The 25,151-nt window shown below is 34.6% G+C and overlaps 2 protein-coding genes across 2 annotated transcripts; one reads left to right on the plus strand and one right to left on the minus strand.

Annotated features, from left to right (window-relative positions):
- Positions 1-1,653: 1,653 nt before the first annotated feature.
- On the minus strand, positions 1,654-4,052 carry LOC147069962 (uncharacterized). Its single transcript, XM_085949890.1, has 2 exons — positions 4,020-4,052; positions 1,654-2,796 (listed from the first exon to the last, which is right to left on the minus strand). The coding sequence occupies exons 1-2, from the start codon at positions 4,050-4,052 to the stop codon at positions 1,654-1,656; spliced, it is 1,176 nt and encodes a 391-aa protein (XP_085806016.1).
- LOC147069963 (uncharacterized) lies at positions 4,026-24,762 on the plus strand. Its single transcript, XM_085949624.1, has 2 exons — positions 4,026-4,563; positions 22,311-24,762. The coding sequence occupies exons 1-2, from the start codon at positions 4,228-4,230 to the stop codon at positions 22,608-22,610; spliced, it is 636 nt and encodes a 211-aa protein (XP_085805750.1). The 5' UTR covers positions 4,026-4,227; the 3' UTR covers positions 22,611-24,762.
- Positions 24,763-25,151: the final 389 nt, after the last annotated feature.

Raw genomic sequence — 25,151 nt, forward strand, 5'->3', positions numbered from 1 at the left:
GAGGCCGGCGATCGTACGCTCCATTAGATGTGTCGTTTGCGATGAACGATCGTAGGGGCCGTAGTCCCAACTCAACGAAAGACGGGGCCGCCAAATATTGTTTTTTGGGTTCAGCGTAGCGAACCCCCGCCCAATTATCTGTGTCGAAAAGTTGGAGTCTGGTAAGTTCCGCTACCCGAGCTTTATCTGGCGTCGGAAAAGCAGGCTCCTGAACTACGACACTAAATACAGGCATCGGAATCATGTTGGGTTTGTCCGCTGTTTCAGGCCTTGCGGGTGGCCGTAAAAAACTTACCGGATAGTCGATGTTTACCGTCGGCCTCTGCGGAGTAGGCACCACTGCAGGCAGACCCTGTTGGGTCAAGATTGAAAAAATCTGAGATACCTTGTTATCCAGTGACATTACTGATGCCCTCAGTTTACCTACTGGATCGTCCAACAGTAATTCCGACTCATTCGAGTCGGTCTCCATAGCTAGTCCCTCCGCGACGTTGCTGGCTTCATTACGCTCCATGTTAATGCTCAAATTTCACAATTTAATTGTACTTTAACGTTTGACAATTTTTTTTCGCTTCTGACAAAAGAAAAAAAATAATCAACTATTGGAATAACCAAAGACAAAGGACGCTACGATAGAAGCGTCGGTCCTGCCAGCCTGCTAAACAAGATAAGCAACCAGAGAGATAAATAATCGAGAAGAAAAGGGGGTAAAAAGGGGGCCAGCACAGAAGAACACAAGGCAAAAAATACGATCAACATCTCAAGGGACTTCAGAGTCAATAGCGAATAATAACGCATTTTATTTTTATCTACACAGTATTAAGGTTTTTGGTTTTATAATGTCCAAGACCAGGCTAATATTTACGTATTTTTTCTTCCTCTTAAAATTTGAACATAATTATTTGCACCGTCCAATCACTTTGGTGTAAAAAAATTGGGAATATTTATTCGCACAATTGAATAGACTGTTTTCACAAAGCGCTGACAACATTTAAAAAGATGTTCGTCACATCGGAAATTGATGATATTCACAAATCAACTACAACTCTCAAATGATCGATTTGCACTAAGGAAAAAGTAGTCTTCACGTATTCGTATTACTATTGTAACCAATTAATTGTAAAAGAATATAATCACTAAGAAAAATAGGTTTAATGATTTTAAACAATATTTTGGCAAAACATAAATATGTATTAGGTACCTACTTTCAGATTCAAATAATACTATAAGTACCAAAAAAAGTGAGATTAATTAAAACTTAGGTAATTGTGCCGCAGATGCCGTCATGGGCTTTTATGATTTTTTTTTACGAAAACAGTTTATTCAATGTAGACAATTATTATAATAAAAACCTTTTTCTGTCGGCGTATAGTTTTTTCTATCCAATAATTGTAAATTTAAAATTTGAAATACTCATACATTTTGATGCATCATTATCACAAACTAAGATTAGGTATATTAGGTAATATTAGGTTGGGGTGGGTTAGGTTAGGTTGGGTTAGGTTAGGTTAGGTTAGGTTTTTTTTATATATGGGAGTTGCGTTTATTATTGACCTTGCTAATTATGTACAAGGTTTGTAGATCTTCAATTGGAATTTTCTTTATTTATTAGTCTTTTTTTTACTATATAGTGTTGGGATCAGGAGGGATATACTACTGTGGGTCTAAACAGGAACTTCTCCGCATTTGCTCTTGTGAAGAGGAAACCACAGAAAACTCTTCAGGAGAAGACGGACTGTTGACAGAAATCACCAGGCCTTCCGTTTCACTTGAAGAGTGTTCGGCATTTTGTGTCCTGGCTTTGTTTATTTTGCCAATATCCTGCACTATTTTAATCATGTATGATACTACCTTTCGTGATAGTTCCTTGTGAACTATCACAGATCCGATGTCGCATAGGTCCTCATCTAGACTCCTGCATCGCGCCTCCAGCTGCTGTCTTTGGAAGCTGAAAATGGGGCAATGCATAAAAAGATGAGGGACATTTTGAGGGGTCATATCATCACACGGGCAGCTGTCGATCTCGGAGAGCTTAAATCGATGCAGGTAGCTCATGAACCCACCGTGACCCGTGAGGAATTGTGTGAGTTCAAAGCCAACTTCCTGCATTCTCCTGAAATCAAAGGCATGGAAAATTGTTGGGAAAAACATTTTAGTAATATTTCCTGTCGTTTCTTTCAAATATCGATCATTCCAGAGTTGAAGAGTCTTGCTTTTTATTATCCTTTTGGCAAAGCTGAGCGGAAACTTGGCAAAATCTGTGGCCGTCTTCTTAAGAGTAGCCTCTCGAGCCTTTTTGTCCGCTTTTTTATTTCCTAGGATTCCGCAGTGACCCCTTATCCAGCCGATGTACACGTTCTGTTTTCTGCATCGTAGTTCCAGGATATCAGTTTTAATGTCCATGACAATAGGATTGACCGAATTTCGGTCCGTTATTGCATGGACGGCTGATTTGCAGTCTGTCAAGATCGTTATTTGTTTCCATCTGTTTGGTGATTTCTTCAGAACGTAGCTCCAAGCTTCTCGGATCGCCAGGAGTTCCGCCTGAAACACTGAGCAGATGTCGTCGAGTTTGATCTTTCTCGACGGCAACTCTCTCACGCCATCGTAAGGTACAAATGCTGCACCCACTTTGCCGTTCAAGAGACTGCCATCAGTGAAGATTCTCAGCTCATTCTGCGTTGCCTCAGGCAGAGTCTGATCATTGTATCCATGGTCAATCCGGTTGCGTTCCGCGGGATGAGGCAGTGAGAAAAAGTTTCCGGTTCCCTGGTAGAATCTGTCTTGCGGCAAGTCCTGCAGGGTGAGAGTCTTCTTTACCTCATATGATTCGGTTAGGTTGGGTTAGGTTAGGTTAGATTAGGTTAGGTTATGTTAGGTTGGGTTAGGTTAGGTCAGGTCAGGTTAGGTTGGGTTAGGTTGGGTTAGATTAGGTTAGATTAGGTTAGGTCATGTTAGGTTAGGTTAGGTTTGGTTCAAAAAAGATAGTTATACATTCTCATGACGGCATCTGCGCCACATTTACCAATTTTTTTTTCGATTAACCGAAAAAGATATACCTAGGTGGTGTTATTTGGTTGTAGATTTACATCAAATAATATATGAACGATAGCAGCACGAATATATACCTATTTATATTACTGCGTTAAACATTAATTATATTGACACCTAAGCATCATTTTTGCGATTGTCTTCTAATAAATTGTATTGCTGTTACAATTATTAGTCTGACATTTGTGAATTTCTACCTTTTCTTTGTGCGATATACCTATTATTTATCGGTGAAAACAATTTTACAAATGTGTGCAGTTGTCAAAATTGAGTGAATTTATATTTACAATGAGTGATTTATGATTTTTGTTTTGTGAAACAAACTATTTTATGTGATTTCATCTATTTATTTATGAAATCATTTAATATAATATGTGAAAACTACTTTCCAAATGTCAAACTTTTTTTTTTTTTTGTGAATTTTGATTATTGCATTGTGCGATTAATTCCTACCCTAAAAAAATGTTTACTTGTATGCTTACAGATTTTTTTTTTCAATTTTTTTTCTGCTTTTGGCAGCACTTGCACAGTGCCTACCACCAGTGTTGCCAACCCTACTATAATTATAGTATTTGTACTATAATTTTGGTCCGCGTACTATGTACAATATAAAATAGGTATAGTACACCCAAAATACTATAATTTTGAATATCGTACTATAATTTAATATAAAAGTACTATAATTTCGCATTTGCCATTTCGCAATCGAGTGGTCTTCGAAAATTTGGAAATCTGCGGCGAAATATTTTTTCTAAAAAAAACGAGCCGACCATGAAAAATCGGGAACCTGCGGCCCGCGGCGAAATATTTTTCCTAAAAAAAACGAGCCGACTATGAAAAATTGGGAAAATTTTCATTTTCAACAGATGACAACGCGTACTATATTTTATCCCCAAATACTATAATTTTGGAGGCTCTGTACTATAATTCCACTTTCAAAATATGGCAACACTGCCTACCATTCTTACCAACGTAGTGTGAAAAACTAAAAAGTGTCTCATTTCGTCAAATTTCGTCCAAAGTTGTCATGGTCGCTCGGGTTGATGTGGAAAGTTGTGGAAAGTCATTGTTTATCGTTTCTACAGTCTTTAAAATAATGATAATTAGAGAATAACTAGCCAATCTCATCGATATACGATTCTCTTCAACGATTTGACGTAAATAAAATGCTGTAAAATGGCTACCGTCTTTGACAGTCCGTTTATCCGTCAGCGCCTTCATCGCTTGAGGCAAAGGGAAATCGACTTCGATGAAGATCAAAGATTTGGAAGATGCGACTGCACGAGCTATTCATATTTTGTGCTTTCAATGGTGCTTTTTTCCGTCGGTACAGTGATAACAGTGTTGGCCTTAGGAGATGCCGATGGCTATATATTTAACAATTTAGGACACATGTGGTTAGTTGGACCCATTTTTATATGCTCGGGGATGATGATTGCCGTCAAAAGTATGCTGTATTTAAGACGGAAGAGTGTGATACAAATGCTAATGCACCAGCGGGCCATAATCAGAGTGAGTACATAATATGCTCATGAATTATTATTTTCTCCGTCCAATCTAAATAGCTAAAAAAAACCGAATGAATATTGTGAACATCGCTTCATTTTAATAAGCCAAACATGTCTCGTATGATGTTTAGAAGATTTCAATTGATCACTGCAAGTTGATGTCTACAAATAATTCTCAACACATCTTTGTGCACAATAAAATTACCAATATGTTAGCATCAATGTATTAGTTACCAACATTTTAATATCTAGTGATTATGGATCTCAATTTACCAATACTTAAGTAACTTTCCTTGACTATAATTTTCATTGAACTATTCCGTTCGGCAGTTCGCACATAGGATCATCAACTCCATCATCTCAAAAATTCAAGAAAACCTTTCAATCAACGATAATCTTACATATAGCCATAACAATCCATTGGGTAAATATACAGCATAATATGTATTGTTTTTGTGGTGAGCAAAACCAAAACCTTGCAACCAACTGCATTGCAACAATCCAGACCAAGGTACATCGCCATGTAAACAAATACAAACTGATACAGTATGTATTCCATATCGATTGTGTGGCTAAGGTGTTTTGAGATAAAAAAAACCTAACACAAAAAATAACCCAAAAAACATTTTTTGGGTTACAGTACCTACCTAGGTTGTTTTAGGTTTTTCTTTGGTTTTTGGTCTCAAAATACCTCGCTCACAAAACGGTATGGAATGATGAATTCGTCATATCGCAATCGATAATTAACAATATTTTTTTCTGTCCTGCACTTATTTTGACATATGCCATCTGTTGAGAATCATAATGAGTGGAATCACATCCAGGTGATCAGATTATTAATTGACAGTTTTTGATATATTATTTTGACCCACTGGAGACAAATAGCGTCAATTTGGCACCACTTGTCCTTGGTAAATTTTTTTATTTTTTATCTTTAGACATTTCTTAAAACCTTAATAAACTTAGCTACATACAGTCAAACTCAGTTATTGCGATCACGGATATAGCGAGATCTCGGATGTAACGAGGAAACATTCGTTGACATTTTAGTTTATGGTTTTCTCCATACATTTATTCACTTTTATAACGAGTACCTACCTAATTGGTGTTTTCGCCGACAATATTGAAAAAGTTTTCACTCATGGTTGAAATTGCATGTAAAAAATTCAAGGTTTGTGAAGTCACTAGGTACCTGTCAATGTTCATTACAATAAACAACTTCTTTTGTAGTTATGAATGCCGTGCTTGTTTCGGGTAAAAATTCTAATTGTATATTTATGTTTGAATTGCGACTTTTTGCGTTATGTGACTGTTCATTTAAAAATACCTATTCTCTGATATAACGAGTAACGCTTATAACAAGCAAATTCAGTCGGTCCCATCTTCCTCGTAATAACCAAGTTCGACTGTATTTAAAAATATAAATTTAAAATGTTTGAAGTATTTCAATACAAAATATATCCTATAGCAAGTTAAAAAAAATATTTAAATTAAGTACTTGAACATTGTAATAAAAAAGTTGTAATAGTGGTTTTTGTAGCTCTTGTTAAATTTACTACAAAATTTTATCGGACTTGTTCAATTTTTTTCTTCTTGTTGTCCGCCTTCAATGAGTCAAATAATAAGTGCAAAAAATCCAATCAAGATAAATTACCTTAAGTATGTAGATTCTTTTTTGCATCGCAACTCAATATAATGTTATTTATAAGTATTTTTATCTTATGTATGATGTTTATTTTGTTATTATTTGTGTTTAGTTCCCTACATCCAAAACATTATTATAACATTAAAATTCACTTTCTCTCAGAAGTAGTCAACGAACTTCTTCAAGGAAATTGAGAAATATCTATGCAATTAAATAATAATATTGACAATTAGTTAATCTATTACTTAAAGCTTCAATAACTTTACTATCAATTGAATTACATTTGATTTCAATTTCAAATTGAACTCTTGGCCTGACACTTTAAAATATTCATAAATAGTGCTAAGAGATAGATAACACTTTGTACATTTTTACGTACTTAATTATTATATTACCGTGTCTGACTAAATCATAATAATTATTTGCTTATCATATAATTAGGTATAATTTAATGTTATTTATATTGTGGCTGCCGGGGTTCTGTATGTAGTTTGAGTGTACTGATGATGTATGTAAAATGGAAGGGAGATTATTACTACTGTCTTTTGTGTGTTCTAACGTTAAGGCCATTCTCTAGTTATAATCAACGTTGCCAATTTAGCCTTTTTCTTGCCAGATCTAGCATTTTTTGATGGGCATCTAGTTTGCAAAAACGCATCTGGCTTGTGGCGTTTTTACTAACGTTTTTTTAATTCCTTCAACAGCTAAATGTGTTTAAATAAGCTAGATATTTAGTTTATTTATTTTCATGAGTATCAAATTTCTGACTTTCAGATATTTAATGAAGATAAGGTCTATACCTATTTTGGTGATAAATAAAACACGATGAAAAAATTTCATGCATTAATTAATGTTTTTGTGTATTATTCAGAATCTCTGCGTATATATAATATTAATTTAACAATTTATTCATCTGAACGGTATGTTCTTTAATTATCTATGTCTTTACTACAAGAAAGAAGCTCTCTTCTTCAAACATGCAACGAAACTTGAACGCCACCGACACAATATAGATAGGTATCTGTTATCGATTTTGAAATAAATATTTCTGTTAAAATGTGTGGTTTTTACACGTAATGACATTTTTTCGATTTTTGCCCTTCTTTTCGATAAACGAAAGCAAAGGTATTGACTTCGTTCTTGATAGAATAAGTAAATTTGGTAATGTTCGGTCATCGGAATACAGCTGAAAACACATTTTGAAAATACCCGATATACTGGATTATTTGTTAGTTTGGGTTAGTTTAGGTTAGGTTAGGTTGGGTCAGTGGCGAAGGGTGGAGGTAGGCTGTTAAGATCCGCCATAAATAGTTCACAGTAAACTTTGTCAGTCATACGTATTCGTTTTCAATGAAATAATAATACAATTTACAGATGGTGTTGGTTAGTTTTTAAAATTCAATTACACCTTGCAAAACCAAGCCATAATAGATAATAGTCAAAAAATACTCGTATTTCTATGAATTATCTAAAATTATGCAATTGAATCATATGTATCTTTGGATATTTTATAGATAGAATAATATTTTTATCTATTATAGTTTGCATGAGGCAGGGCTTAATGAATTTAAAAAAATGAACCAACAATATACGTAATATGTATTTTTAATCCAACGAAAACAAATATTTGAATGAAAAAGTGTGCACAATTTTGTCGTATCGCCCAAAATATACCAAAACTATTATCGTTTGTTTTGGGCATGGTTGAATTGATTTTTAATTACTAACCGATACCATCTGTAAATTGTAGTCTTGGTACAATAAAAACAAATATGTATGGCTACCAAAGCTTAATGTGCACTATTTATGGCAAATCTTAACAGCCTACCTCCACCCTTCGCCACTGGGTTGGGTTAGGTAAGGTTTGGTTAGGTTAACCTAACAAATAATCCAGTTTATCGGCTATTTTCAAAATGTGTTTTCCGCTGTATTTCTGATAACCGAACAGTACCGTAAATTTACTTGTAATTTTATTTTCACAAAATCTGCTTTTCCTGCCAAATGGCTTGTTTTCATACTCTGTCTGGCATGTTCTCGTTAACGACAGTTGGTAATACTGCTTATAATGTTGTAAAATGTACTGTTAGGTGTATGAATGCGAACACTACTGTAAATGTGTCGAAAAGGGTTCAGTTGAAGTGGTTTCAACACACTTAAAGTGACATTATCATTCATACATCTAACAGCACACTTTACTACATAATATACCTATAAAGATGTAGACTAAACATGAAAAGTGCACAGGGAATATTGCACTATTTTCACTATAAACTTTTATATGAAAGTCGCAAAAGGATCTATTCGATAAGAAATTAAGATCTTCAGTAACAACGAACCATCACAGTCTGCGGTAATTCTTTACAATTTTTATTACCCCTCTTATTAGTCGAATCTCTTACGTAATCAGAAGATAATCAGTGATAAAAAACGAATTTATGTTAATGGCACAGCTTCCAGTTTCAGGTTTCGAAAGGTGTCCACGCGGTGATACTATGTCTCTTAATTAATTCTGCCGTGTAAAACAACAACAGCATAATCGATAGTAGTGTGTTTACTTTACCGTTTTATGTATTCAAGCAACATATTCGAATATATTATTAATGCGATCTGCTACTTGATGCATCATCGATCAGAATAATTTAAAGAGATAAATTTATTGATATTCAGTTGACTCTCAGTTTGCTGAGGTTGATAGGAAATCTACTTCTCTGTTAATCTAAAGCGGGGGTTCCCAACATTATTTTCATCAAGAGCACGTGGCGGGCACATTTTTTTTCCAATGTAACTTACACAGAAAATACTTCATAATATTACTTATATTTATAGTTGACAAATGAATATTAATTCTATTTATTTAGCAATCCCTAGTCAGTAACCTTGTTTTAAATATAATGAAAAATATGAAACAAAAAAGGATGACAATTTACTTTGCATTAGATTTATTCAATCAATTATTCATAGTTTGGAATGTGTGTGGATATTCCTATTCTTAAATAATGATTTGGATTCGTATCAGTGAGTCGCGATCAGTATTTCGATTTTATTGTTCATTGTTGAAAATAATGGTTTGCATAGATAAGTTGCACGATTTTAACATATCGTTTTTTTCAACCAACTCAAATTCAATTTCAATAATTTTTATTAATCGATTAATTATTAAGTACCTACTTAAATCAATCATATTTATATTATTTAAAAAAAATGCACAAATGCGCCCGCTGACTCAGGGTTAGGAATCGCTGCTTTAAAACATCAATGAAAACATTCACAACTACACAATGACATAAACGTTTAGGCAGGGGTTCTCAATCTATGGGCCGTGACTCACATTCAGGATGATTGGCATATTGAATAGGTTGCAAAATATTTTTGAGGTAGTACCATACCACAAGTTACAAATGTACCTACTAAGATAATTCTAACAACCTTTTAAGCCACTACCGAAACCTATTTTGCTAATCCCCAAATCAGTAGCTAGGGGTGGAGGTAGTCTGTTAAGATTTGACATAAATAGTGCACACTAAACTTTGTCAGTCGTACTTCATTGAAATTTGCCTACCTTAACCAAACCATAATAGTTTAGGTATGCTATGGGCGATCCAACAAAAATAATGCACACTTTTTCAGTCATACTTATTTGTTTTCGTTGAATTAAGTATACATAATATTACAGCTGGTATTAATTTTTTTTTTTAATTCATTAAGCTCTGCCTGCAATAAAAATATTCTTCTATCTATAAAATATCTTAAGTTATCTATGGTTTAATGGCATAATTTTAGATATTTATTTGTTTATCTATCTGTGTATATTAGATATTATGTAGATAAACGAATATTTTTAACTATTATCTACAATGACTTGGATTAGGCTTTAGGGGTTTAATTGAATTTTAAAAACTTACAAACACTATCTACATTTATTGTAGTCTTAGTTCAATGAAAACAAATACGTTTGACAAAGTTCAGTGTGCACTATTTATGTCGGATCTTAACAGCCTACATCCACCCTTCGCCACTGCCCCACATACTGTATTTATGTATCGCTATCTAGCAACATTGTCACAACTGTTTTGAAACCCAGATTCATATTAATAAATGTTGTTAATAAAATTACTTATTTGTTATCTATATGTGTTATTTCATTCACCGTTGCTTGGATGCTATATGCCAATCTGGGTCGCGGCTCAAAAAGATTAAGGAACCCTGGTTTAGTAATTAAAATCGCATCAACAGGTGATAAATCATTTGTAAAAAAAATATATAATAATAGTTGGTCACTTAGCACTTCTCACTTGGGCGCTACCACAATACAAAATTTAAATCAGATTCATTAAATGTATACATCCACTACTTCCATACTGTGAATTAAATTTGTTCAAAGTGTGATCAAAATATTAAAAAATCACAGTTCAACTCCGAGTTAACATGGCCTCGATAAATAGTCACCTGTACATGAGTTAGTATTTTTATTTTCAACTTTGAGATAGTTTTGAATTAAGAGCCTTTCTGCAGACTTTTAATTTGCGGCCGTGGTAGTCCAATACGTAAGGCAATGACTTTTCATCCGAGAGCTTCGGGTGCGATTGCCGACAAGGTCGAAATACATGTATGTAATTTTCTCAAAGCCTGGTGTTGCTGTGACTGTTTCACCGCTACTACTTCATTATTCTAATCATTGGGACTTATGTGCATCTATTCTATACATAAGACTGCTATCGCCGGCTATCGAGGGTAGTTTATCATATTTATGTATTGAAGTATTATAATTGTTACAAGTCTTGTGTATAGAATTGATGCGCTATTATGTTACAGAGTTAAAAAAAATGCATACTTATGATTGATCCAAAAATACAAAATCTCAATGGTGAAGTGAATATTTATTTGTAATATTATGCATTATGTGTAAATATTTTAACAAAACATAAACACGATAAAAGAATAGGACGACAATGAACTGTAAAGACATGAATGCAAATTTGCAATATGAATTCATATTGCAATGTAGATAGAGTTCAATTTTCAATCACATTTAAGTATCCGTTTATAAAATAACATAATTTGTTTGATTAGATCCTGGCACACCCATATTTTTTATGAGCAGGCTCATTTACTCACTATGTCCATTAAATGCTTCAACGGAGTCAAGGGCTGTGGAAACAACTGACCGGTGTCAAAGCCGCCTTGAAATCCAGCATAATGCAAAGTTCCCAATGAAGGGAAACTTTTCAGTGATCCGCCAAATGAAATTTGTATGAGCAGACCTGGATGACCATGAGTAGTATTGTTAATGCCCAGTACATCAACGCTACTTACTTAATTTCTCTTTGACATGTTCTAGCCTTTTAATCTGGCAGCGCGTTGATCCGTCTTGTAGCATTGTTGCCTAAAGCCTCAATTACATTGAGCTTCTTTACGAGCTGTTTATTGGCGAATTTACAATCTGCCTGTAAAGTCGCCCAGTGTAATCATCGAATAAGCTAATAAGCAGGTTGTAAACACTCTACCGAGAAAAGTTGAAAGCCGGTCAACTTTACACGCTACACGCCGGCGTGTGGGCCTACTGCGTCTGCGCAGTAAAGCGCAGTACCAACCTCCCGGTAAAAAAACGAACTACGTTTCGTCAAAATAGTCGCTGGCGAATGGAAATGAATGAAATGCAGCGAATGGAAAGTTTTGTGTGTAATCATCAAATCGTAGTAGCTGAATCGCCCGCTTTTAAATTCGCCAATAAACAGCTCGTAAAGAAGCTCAATGTAATTGAGGCTTTAGCGATGAGAAATTGTCTTATAAACGGATTGTGTCATCCAGTAATTAAATTCAGTGACGTTTTACATACTGGTATCTCCCTCACTTTGTGGCACATCAATTAAATATATATTTTCGGCAACACTGCCATTACATAATTATCATTTTTAATATCGCCAATTGTAAAATAATTATATTGCAATTAAACAGATGCCAATGTAATTATGATTACTTTAAAAATACCTCAAAATTATCATTGGTTCCTTTCATACAGACGTACTGTTTATTTATCATAAAATCTATGATCGAAATACAACTTGTTTCGATATAATTATTATTGTCTGAGCGTCATTTGCTGATAGACGTGAGTATGTATTAAAACAGGTACTATTAATGAAATTAAATATGGAAAATACATCAATACAAATAAATTATGCATAACAAACTCTCGTAGCCAGTGGCAGTTCTACCTTGAGGGTTCAAGGGGATTATACCCAGTCACAATAATATATAATTGAAAGTAATAATGGAAAGCATTCACTATGGTACTCATGGTACTTATTAATCTACTGTTTCTTTTAAATATAGGAAATTATTTATCGTTCAATTAATATGATTTATAAATTTATTAAATGTCAATATTAATTTTATGTTTTGTGGATGCAAATCAAAATACGATATTATAATATTTTTTGTTAATGACGCATGTATACGTGCATGGATTTGCTTGCAAAGATAGTGTGTATTTTAAACTATCGCGATAATGCCTCTTTGCACGTAAAAGTGCTGGCTGTCTCACCAATCTCATTCTAAAAGAATAAACGAGATGCGGTGTTTATAGTGTCAGTTTATAGTACTACAGACTACTTGACAGGTCGTGAAAATCGGTGAACCCCAAAATGAGTCTGCGCAGGCACAGATATTGCACGGTCCTTCTGAACTTTTTTGATACATGCATGCAATCTTGCAATTTGCACGATAATACGTGTTTACATGTGCATTTTCTTGTTATGCCGTATAAACGGGATATAAGTTTAATATTATATAATCATGTCTAAGATTCAATATGAATTAGGACTTTGTTTTGAAGAATAATGTATCCTAAGAACTAGGGACAGAAAAGAGTGGAGGAAGCTAGGGGAGGCCTTCATCCAGAAAAGTATCAACCCTGGTTGATGATGATAAAATAATAATAAAAATTGTGACCACATGGTAAATTGAGTTTTCAAATACTCCTAGCCTGTCGATGAAATCTCGTTCGATCGTCAGGCATTTTTATAAAGGTGACTTGAAGTCATTCAGTCACAATAGTTACAATGTAATATGTAGTCAGCAGCATTGCCAGATAATTATTTTACCAAATCAGGATTTAGTAGCAAAAAGCGGGACAACCCAAAAAAACGCATTGTTCAATATTTCTAATGTTTATTTCTATAATATCAATCATAAATGACAAAACTCTTTAACTATCAAAAGAATAATATTAAACAATATTTTTTCCCGACATTAACCTATCTGTACCTACTTGGCTGAAGATTTTATTTCACGAAGAGTTTCTTTCTGCTGCTTAATGTATTCAGCATATGAATATATTATCATGTTGAATTGAACATATAATTTAGATTTTATTAACTCAATAGAACATCTGTTTCTTGCATCTGACCATTTTTAATTCATCTGAGAGTATTTGTTGAATGATCGTGAATTTAGCTGTCTCGCGCAGGACAATCTATGTTATAAAAAGCAGGAAATCCCCGCAAAAATCAGGACGTCTGGAAACGCTGCTAGTCTGGTACTCTTTCAGTTTGTAATATTAAAGCTGTATTTGTCTAAAGCGGAAACGAACTTCTCTATAACATGGGAAAAAGAAATTGGTTGGTATTGAATAGTGAGTGTATCACCCCACCATGTGAAAACTGCTAGAGCCGCTATTGTTCCTAGCTAACAGCGAATGACTGAATACTAAATTAATTGGCTTCCACCTAATACTTGTTTTTCTTCATTATTTAGATGCATATCAATTTAAAATATGCATACCTAACTGTATAGAATACATAATTTCGCAAACAGGCAGTAACATTTTTTTTATATAATATATTTTTACTTGCATTGTTATCACAAAATGTCCAATATATCCAGCTCGACTCCAACAAGTGTCCAAACCTGTGAATTTTTGGCCAACCTCTTCACTGTCCGATTGGATTGCTTCACATTACTCTCCTTGTCGGTTCATGCGGTGCACATGACCAAGCCATGGCTATCTCCCAATCTACAACTTATTAAACTACACTTCAATCTTCGTACAGACTGTAGAACTTAGCATTGTATCTTCTCCTCCAATTGTTGCAGTCCTCATGCAGTACTCATAAATACGGTGAAGAATTTTTCTTTCAAAAATGTCCATTTAGCAGAGTTAACAACCAGGTTTCTGAGGTGTAGGTGTGACTACAGGCTTGACACATGTCATGTAAAACGTTCTTTTAGTTTGGCAAGATAATAGACGGGACTTAAAATGTCAACATGTTCAAATTGTTCACATGACTCTCTCGTTAATTTCCGTTGATATTATGTTGGTTCATGAGAGACATAAGGGAGACGAATATCAATATAAATATGCATAGGTAACTATAAACTTACCATTATATCTTGGCTATGGACGTAATGACAGTGATCTGGGGAACTATGGACCCCCCCACACTTTCAGGTATAAATCTACACCCCCGACCCCAGCTGCATACAGTGCTATAAAATCGTAGCCATGATAATGAGGCGGTCAGAGCAGAAGTGGCGTAACCCACAAAAATGTCTCAATTAACTATTGGAAAAGGAACGTCTTCCAATGGTTAACTCCGCTTAGACATTTTTGTGGGTTACGCCACTTCTGCTCTGACCGCCTCAATATAACAGTTCTAGTATAAGCAGACATTGAGACTAAGATCATTCCGCGCAGCGGGTAAAAGATTTGATGTGCTCATGGGGAGAACTGATTTGCAGCTCTACAATAAAATAAATGTGATGTGTGGGACATTGTACACATAATAATATATGTATAATGCCCCAAATTTGAACGCTACGACTTGCATAATATATTATCTGTTATTGATGTTGTAGGTGAGGGCCTGGGCAATGTATGGTAAAATTATATTTTTTTTAAATCTTTATTTAAGAATAGGCAGTTTCACAGACAGGTAGTGGCATTTTTATGTATATTTTTACACACATTGTTATCACGAAATGTCCAATATATCCATCATAATATATTATTTTCCGCACACGTTTTGCCTGATAATATTTGTTCTTTTCAACATTCAGACATTATCTGCAGTAATATAAATCTTTTTTTAAATATTGTTTACTGAGAACAGATACATACTTTATCTTTAATTGCTTCCTTCAACCTTCACGTTTATATTATTTTTTTATCGTTTCCCACAGTAAAATCATTTTTATTTTAAAAACTTTATCTATGTCATTTTTTGTGTGATTGATGGATTTTTTAAAAATTATTGTAAATTATCGTCATCAGCCGAGATCAATACACTATCCGATGAAGACCTTTGTGTACCACTGTGTGCATTATCTGCTGCCATATTCATTGAATGTTGTCTTTTCGCCATGCCACATTGCACTGAATGCATAATGAATATTAAATAATGAAATTATTATTTAAATTCGTATTAAGGCAATTAAATTTTTTTTTATGAAGAAAGTAGACTTTAAATACTCGCCTACCCCTACTGAAACACTCTGAAAACAGAAGTAAGTTTTAGCATTCTTCGTGATTGCGATAGAATTTTTGTTATCCGTGACTCGAATCACCTAATCAGTGAAAATGAGACAAGCCATGTAATTGACGCGGTCAGTTATGTTCAAATTTAGGTGACTCGTTTCCTCCCATGACTACTCCGCATGCTTGTCGCTGGACGTGTAGTTCTATAGAATCCATGCTATCCGTTGCGGGTGATAAGTTATCTGTTCAAATGACTGCCACACCAGCCAATCGGATCACATAGAGCACAAATATAACGGTGAACAACACAAACTCTGGTTGGGGAATATTCTTTCTACAATAGAGACATTGCATTGGTATATTTTTTTCTAATTGATGAATAAAATAAAATTGTTTTTATATAGTCAAAAAAAAAAATTAAACAATGTTTTTGTTCACTGTACTTAGTAACAAAAAAAATCTTTAAAATAAAAATTATCATTTGCGTGATTATTTAAGTAACATTATCTTTGTTCACTATCAGACATTTATTTCCAAAGCGTGAAACGATGTGACCTGGAGTACACTGATGATGCTATCCTATTCGATAACTCAATCGGGAACATTCATGAGGCAATCAACAGTCTGCATAACAACCAAACCAACGTTTCAACCTAAACATCAACGGTGTCATCGTATTTAAATGCCCACAGGTGCACATCATGGGAGATTGGCATATCGCAAAGAGAGTTTTCTGTCCGAATGGGAATAGCTGGAGCAATGTTCAACTTGATGTGGAATGTTGTCGGATTCTCAAGGTCTATTCTTATGGTGTTGCTGTGCAGTAGCAAATCATGGCACCTCACGAAGATTAAGAGCAACCGTATAGGTACTGAGCTTCGGGAACAGGTGCTTGCGGCAGAAACTGGGTATGTGGTAGTGTACGACATAAATAGTGTACACCAAACTTTGTCAGTCATGCTTTTTGTTTTCATTACAAATTGCAGATGGTATCGGTTAGTTTTTTTAAATTCAATTAAACCCTTCCTAAGCCAAGAAACAGGGGGATAAGAAAGAAGAATTGTTTCTGAAACCGGATAACGTACTACGTATACCAGTGGCCAAGGGGTGGAGGTAGACTGTTGAGATCTGACATAAATAGTGCATACTAAACTTTATCAGCCAAATGTATTTGTTTTCATTGAACTAAGAGTACAATGTGTATTTTGTGGTTTTTGAAATTGAATTAAACCCTGCCTAATCCAAGCCATTGAAGATAATAGTCAAAAAATATTTTATTGATAGAAGAATATTTTTTATCGATTATGGTTTGGTATAGGCAAGGCTTAATGAATTTTAAAAACCTAACCAACACCGTCTATAATGTTATGTATTCTTAATTCAACGAAAACAAATAAGTATGACTGAAAAAGTGTGCACTATTTTGTCGAATCGCCCATCGCATTCCTAAACTATTACAATTTGGTTTAGGCAGGATTTCATAGAATTTTAAAATTCCATCTGCACATTGTATTCTTGGTACAATAAAAATAAATAAGTATGACTGACAAAGTTTAGTGTGCACTATTTATGTTGGCGCCCACAGTGGCCGCGCGGCTTAAGCGTTGGACTATCACGCCGTGGGTCCCAGGTTCGAATCCTGGGTCTGGCAAGTGCACATATTGTTTTTCACTTTGTGTGTGAGTCAGGGTATGGACCTAATGGGTTGAGCAAGTGGCTGACATCCATTTCTCGTAAAAAACAAAATCTGTTAATACAAACCTCTACTCTGTGGAGGCCCATATGATCCTATTAGGATCGGACATGGTCGAAAAAAAAAAATTATGTCGAATCTTAAGAGCCTACATCCCACCCCTCGCCACTGACGTACACAATAATACTCATTGCCGCACGCAATGTTTATGGTAATAATTTCTTAATAGTATCAACGCAGCTTCTTTTATCAGGTGGGTTGCCGACACTCCGATGTTTAATTTGAATTTATTTTATCTTATTTTTCTGTTAGCATGTTTTTATCTTGTGCACATAATAAAAAAACACTTTCACTTTATTTCTTCTCTCAGAGTTTGTTGTTTTATCATCTGTCGTCCACGTGATAATTCTATATTTACAACTTGTCCAGCGTGGCTTGCTACATAGTATTCCGTTTAATGCATCAATTCCACTCTTTCATTCACGAAAATAGGCCATGTGCATAATCTATTTCTCGCGTAAATATTGTTCTCACTTATCTAAGTCTATACTGATACCATTTCGTCATTTCATTGCAAAATGTCAGTTATACTACCCTTGTTCTGCGTTAGCTAGCTCTACGCTTTACGGTGCGAAGACTTCATAGCGAATGATTGTTTAACATTTACCATGGATTGTAAAAAAAAATCATTTAACCACAAGCAATTATTAACATTTCTCATGAGAATGTCACTCTGGACGAAACTCACGTATAATAAATACACTGGCTTTATCGAAATCGATAGATACCACTTTATATTTGTATTAAAATCGACGAGTGCTTATGAATATTGTTTTGCTTATAATACTATTTTTATATTATATATTTTACCATGTCCGATCGTAAGAAGATCATAATATGGGCCTCTGCAGGGTGGAGGTTTGTATTAACAAATTTTTGTTTATACGAGAAATGGATGTTAGCCACTTGCTCAACCTATTAGGTCCACACATTGAAAACTAAATGTTTATTCGCCAGACTATTGACAGGTGTGCCACTGGTATTCGATTACACTTGTCAGAAGGCCCACAGGAGGTGGCTTGTCGAAGCTTAGAATTTGCGAGGAGTTTACACGACATTCCTTAAGGCACACAAAAACAGACGCCCCTGCACCACCCATCTAATGAAGTTGAGATACATTTGACATTCATTATCTCAGAAAGTAAATCAACAGCATATTTTTTTAGATTTCTATCTGGGAATCGACCACGGAGAATTGCTTGACGAAAATTTCAATTGGACCAATAACAAAAAAGATTGCCTCTTGAAACGTATACTGAGCGACTCGTGCCACCCTTCCGGCCCCATCACACTTAATGTGTTCTGCAGTATTAGATCAGATTCTATTTTATGTGATCGAACCACTCAAAAAATTGACGCGCACCGCCTTCTCCTGTGAATTATCGCATTATGTTTACTTTTTCACATAGCTCAATGCCTTCTACTTCAGTTACCATCAATTTAAATTGTTGGTAAAATTGCATTCATATTTAATACGCCGTTAAGGTTTTAATTTCATTATTTTCTCCAGAGGCCACCGTCTGTGTAAAAATATAGTAGCGTCATGATACATTGTACTCGTTTGAAAAAATGTAAGTGCGCGATAATAAAAATCGTTTAGCTTCATTGTCATTTCGTTGTGTGTTTATGCAAAAATGGTATCATAAAAATTTATTGTTGTTTACGCAGATTTTCCGTACATGTGCGTCGTCGTTGCTGTATTCTTCCGTCTTTCGCCTGTGTATGCTAAGTTTAAATAATTTATTTTATAAATATTTAACAGTATTTTTTACGAACGACAACGTCGTGATTTCTTTTTAAAATATTTCATAGCAAAATACGAAATTAATTATTCGACCAACTCGTTTTAAAATCTTGCATATTTTATAAAATACAGTTTTTTTTTATTTGATTCAAAGATTTATCATTTTAATCTCATCTGAAGTGATTAGGCGCTGGAGCTAAATAGATTGATGGTTCATCTTTATCATGTTGACTTCCCGACCGAACCTGATTCAATACTCTATAGGTCAAGGATCTGCCAAAAGTACGCTGAGGAGCATTTGATTCGATCTTGAGGAAACCATTCAATCGCTTTTATCCGTATATAAAACTCTTTCAATATTATAAATTTTGATTTAAAGGTTTCAATATTTCAACGAATTTTAACAAAAAAAAAAACAACACGAAACAACTTAACTTGAAAAATAAAACATTAAAATTTTATACTTAAACGATAATGACAAAAAATACTGTGTGCCCACCCTCGCTAAAGTAAAATTAAGTAAAAGATCGCATGCCGACTGCATTGTGCACTGCAGCCGTGTCTATAAAAAAGAAATGCAATTATTTGCAACATAAAATTTCAATGATTGCCGTGCTGTACATGTACTTATAGAATATTATTTTTCTATGGCTACCAATTCACTAGCACTCATAACATTGTGGAATCGCCATTAAAAATTTCAGTAAAAATATTAATAGTCCAAACTCTTTAATCCTGTTGTTTTTTCAAATGAAATGTGCAAAATATGGTAATTTAAAAAATTATATGAATATATTATGCAGGCCTATTTTAACATATCACTAACATCAAAAAAGAGCTAATTAAGATAAATATATCACATTTATTACTTAACGTATTCTGACTGTTAATTATGTAAAAAAGTTAACCGTCTGAACTGTCGAAAGGTGATATGTTTTAACAGGACCTCGCTTAGCCGTGCTAATTTTGAGAAGGAGACAGTATGTCAATTTTACATATTGAGAATTGAGATGCAAGATCTGACTATTTTGCTACAATCGCAATGACATGACTAAGAATATTGTAGGTTATGTTGATACGTCTGACATGTCAATACAAAATTCTTGTGTTTGGCTCATTACCAACTAGATAGCGCTCGTTTGGCTTTATCCGCTTGTTTTCGGTCTTATCCGCTTGGGTTTGGCATTATGAACATATCCGAATTTGACCGACATGTCTACCAATCTAATTTTTCGCTGTATTATGAATTAGAGATATCCGCCGCTAACCATTTAGTGTAAAAAATATCTTCCGTGCTAATTTGTAAGAATGAAAATAACCGTAATGTGCTAAAGTGATAACCGTTAAGAACAGACCTGATGAAAAGGATTGTGAAACACTAATATCTGTTGGTTCATCATCCGTTAACACCCCAGGGTTCTCACAACAACTCTCTCAACCTATTCAACAGTTTTCTGTGGTACTGTCTATGCTTGTGCTCATTGTCGTTTATGTTGAAAATGTCCTAATGAACAAAAGCGGTATTAAAAATGTATTTATATTTATGTCAGTGTAAAGAGTGCTTGGTAATAAAGATTTTGTCCACCACCGGTTTAAATGTGCGTAAATCGCGTGCATGGTGCACTAATCTTTAGTGTCAACCGGAGATTTCTGTTTTGTTATTGTTGAAATTTCAATGAGAGTCGAATGATACGTGTTTGAACGACCAACTTGAAATCAAAGCCAAGTAGTTATATGTACAAAACATTCTCTAAAATTTACACATTTGTCACAGACTCAATGAACGATGCAATCGGTAGCGCACCCGATAAGCTTATTTCAGTGCACAGCTGTACACTGTGTTTCACCTTAAAATACACATGTCATGTGAAAAGGTTTTTTTATAGCACCCTTAAACAATGTAAAACTCCAAAATGTTCCCTTCTAAATCTGATTCAAAATTGCCAATCGAAATTGTGTCCGTAATAATCAGACAAAAGGATTTTCCTCACTGTCAATCTGGGTGCAGTGTTCTTTTGGGTTTAACATTTCTGTTACCTATTCAAAATTTCAACATTAATCTAGTACTTGAGTAGTAGATTTATTTTAGAAATAAAATAAAATTAATTTGGGTTTACCATAAAAAATAAATCTAAAAAACATAACGCTAAAATAAAAGACTGACTAAAATAATGGACGAATGGTCACAGTATCGGTAAGGGAATAGCAGATTACATTTATTTTATCGTTACATACAGCTGCCTGAAGAAAACAGCCACTGAAGATTGTGACTCGAAGTATGTCATCATGCAGCAGCATAAATTACAATGTTCTATAAAGCCCGCTGTCACATCAGAACTCGCCTTATTTGCAACATGCCGAAAACGTCGATGTGACATCATCGTTAGTCACAAAACACATGTTGCCAAATGAAGCTCCGCAGATTGGTCGAATGCAACTGTTTATTTGAAAAAAAAAACCCTGTTGCAAATCGACAAGTCGCATGCGACTCAACCTACTTGTCGAGACTGGCTCTACCGAGCCTGCGCTTGCGCATATTATGTATGAGCTAGCTTGCGCAAACCGTTCTCATCGGTCATTAGCCATTCTTATCTAGACGTCAGGATCCACTGTGTATCGATATATACCTAATTGACGGATGAATCCACTATTTTCGCCTTCTACTTAAATTTCTGCGGTACCAATACATAATAATCCCTGTTTCCGCGTCTGATGACATATTTGCGTAATGGCGTTTGACGTCTAGCCAGAGTATATTTTCACGTTTCGAGAGATTACGCGCGAGTGTTGCTAGGTATGCGAGGTCGTCACATGCAACACTGGTTGGCCGGTCTCAGAAGGTTTGATTTATGGCTGTGCGGCACACAAGGCAAGTTTAGATGTTGGAGCCGGCTAGCTGATTTTTGTTTTTACAAGAAATGGATATTAGCCACTTGCTCAACCTATTAGGTCCAAACGCACATTGAAAAAACAATATGTATATTTACCAGACTCAGGATTCACACCTGAGACCCATGAATTATTAAGTTGACACCACTCAACCACTGTGGGCACTTGAATACCACCGTATTGTAGAGAAAGAATATAAAGAATACTTAACAATTGATTTCATTTTATTTTTTTCTTTTTTGCAGAATTTGGCTGTAGCTCACGCAGAGCAGGTGTTAAACAACGGCCAAGTGGGCAGGACGGCTTCGACGGCCACTCTTCCGCCTTCCTACGAAGCCCTCATTGTCGGCGGTAGCTCGAGTCTACTGGCACAGTCCACCAGCTCCGAGATACCCCCTCCATCCTACGACGAAGCCATGTTCTTGATCGGCGACGACAAGATCAGAGCCGTCCTCGAAAAGAAACTCTCGAATGACAGTGCGAAGGAGACTGACCTTAACAGTGTTGTCGTCATGTGCCAAAATCCCGACGACTCAAAGCCTTAGAATTTATAAATACTGTGATCGTTTTCAATGTGGTGATTAACTCGGCTGAATGCAGCAAATAAATATGCGAATAATTATTTTATTCGCGTAAACGCAGACGTAATTCGAATAAAAAAATGTTAGGTTTTTTAAAAATACGACATAAAAATGCAACCTGAAATGTTAACGAAAAAGTTATATCAGGCTAACATAATACATTCAATTTGTCATCCTCGAATCCATTAAAGGTAGACCATGATAAATCAATGGAATATTATACAGTACAGTAAATTATTGACTGTCATTTATGATATGAATACCAGTAATAAGGCACCAAGTGCCAAAAAAGTTAAATTAAAGTATACAGGTAAAAATGAATAAACGTTTCATTTTTTGCAAGCAATCCTGGTCCATTGCCATCAGCTGATTTCATATAAAAAATGAGTTTAATAATATGAAAGACACCATGTCTTTTATATTATGTTTTTTGTGGCATATAGGACTATTCAACATTTCAAGTTTGGTATTTTGATACTTATTTATTACTGGTATTTATATTATTTGCAATATGTGCACTTGGCTTATATCTGCAAGACTTGAAACCAAAATGTGAGCTGAATGCATAAAGCAAATGCGTGCGATTACCGTTTAAGCATTTATGGTGAAGTAAAATCAATATATAATTATTTTTGTAAAGCTGACACGCTTTGATTGTTGCGTGTGTTTCGTGGAAACTCGCATAATAATAGGGCGAAATGGATACCTAGACACGCATTCAGAATATATTTTCAATTTTATACACAATGCAAGAAATTTGTGCGTTATATCTACACAAAATGCAAACGTTTGATGCTACACTCAAACCACTATAAAAATTTCTCATTAGATGCCCATGGTGTACCTCTGATTAACAAAAATCACAATTTCAAATAAGTTATCTTACATATTTTTATTTCTTATGTATATCTAGATTATTAATCATTGTTACGTCATAATATTATATGGTTTACAAATTTGAAATATCCTCTGTAAGGTTTTCACTACTGTTTGTTTCGTCTGTTCAAATCGACTGACTCAAAAATTTTATACATTAATACCTCACATTACGAATGAGATATGTTTCTGCACCTTTATTCCAGTTTACGCACCGCGAGTGGAATATATTGTGACATGAATATATTGTGTTATAAGCAATTGCATAACCAAGATAATAACAACTCAATAATTCCAGCGCGAAACATACCATTTGCGGTGGGTACAGTGGAATAAAGGCACTGGTTTACAGCATAAGCATAACAAAGATTTGTTCCAATTTTCGATAGTTTTTAGTTGAAATTGCATTTTATTCTTATTCCTTTGAGGTTAGTTGACCTACAAGTCGGTTATCGAATTTTATAACGCAGGTGTTCATGACTTGTTATTGTTCTGCATCGAGTCAGAATATTTTCATTTCCAATAATTGGTTGTTGGATGTGGAAAATATATTGAAAAGTATTTTTTTTTCACCGTATGTCTAAAAAAATTGGTTGTTTGTACAAATGGTTATAAGTGCCAAATTTATTATTCATTGGAAATTTAAAAAAAATCCTATTATACCTTTTCAGTGTCATCAAATACGAAATTATTTTGGTTCCTTAACTCACTGAGCACTGATATTTAGAATATTTTACTTTATGGCACTTAGAACCCTACATACACTCCACAATTAAAAAGAGTTTATATACCGAAAAGCTGTATAGTGACGTATAAGTGTACAGTCAAACTACATATTATATTGAAATGTTTAGTTTTTTATTGAGAATCTCTTCTCTGTTTACGAATGAGTACTCTCTAACTATCTCAGCTGATAAAAATATCTAACACAACTCATATCTTTACGAAACAACCTACTTGTATCGGGGGTACTGTTTATTGTTATTGTGCACCAATTAGTATTCTTTTGACATGCTTTTTTTGTTCAAAAAAATATATTTACAATAAGAAAATTTTTATCTGTCGTAATCTATAAATGTTGGGGACTTAAGTCGGCCAAAATGACATAACACGAAAATATTCTAATCTGAATACTTTTGGTGGCTTATTTCTGGTTTTGTTGAGATTGGCAAGTAAATAATAATAATTAGATATGCCTGTACTTGACAAACGGGCAGGGGATATTTACCACCGTACTACCAAGCAAAAAAGTACTTGTGCCTCTTTTTCGGTATTTCGGTTATGAGTGTGTTGTTACAGCCCGAAGCTCATTGGAGAGGCTATTCTCAAGAGATAATGGGTGTACTATTATGTGTGTCGAAATAACATTGGTAAGGGTTCGTGCATAAATAATGTCACACGTTCTTGGGTATTTTTTGACACCCCCTCCCCTATGTTACATCACATTTTTGGATCCCCCCAAATTTATTGAAAATGATCGATTCACATGTTCTACAATCCCCTTTGTCTCATTATATAAGACCGGGTAAGAAAGGGTCATAGTTATGTCCAAATTGACCGGACTGAATGAACTCGAAGCTGTGTTTGCATTCATACACATAATAGTACACTTTGCCTTAGCGACAAGCA

Source organism: Rhyacophila brunnea, unplaced genomic scaffold, assembly GCF_057557595.1.
Source record: "Rhyacophila brunnea isolate RB1 unplaced genomic scaffold, BYU_Rbru_1.0 scaffold_22, whole genome shotgun sequence".
Lineage (NCBI taxonomy): Eukaryota > Metazoa > Arthropoda > Insecta > Trichoptera > Rhyacophilidae > Rhyacophila > Rhyacophila brunnea.

Bases quoted from the DNA above. Each gene is read 5' to 3' on its own strand.
- LOC147069963 (XM_085949624.1), top strand. From the start codon at position 4,228: ATGGCTACCGTCTTTGACAGTCCGTTTATCCGTCAGCGCCTTCATCGC. The intron at 4,564-22,310 runs GTGAGTACATAA...TCTTTTTTGCAG, and splicing joins ACCAGCGGGCCATAATCAGA to AATTTGGCTGTAGCTCACGC.
- LOC147069962 (XM_085949890.1), bottom strand. From the start codon at position 4,052: ATGAGACACTTTTTAGTTTTTCACACTACGTTG. The intron at 2,797-4,019 runs GTAAGAATGGTA...CTCACCCTGCAG, and splicing joins TAGTTTTTCACACTACGTTG to GACTTGCCGCAAGACAGATT.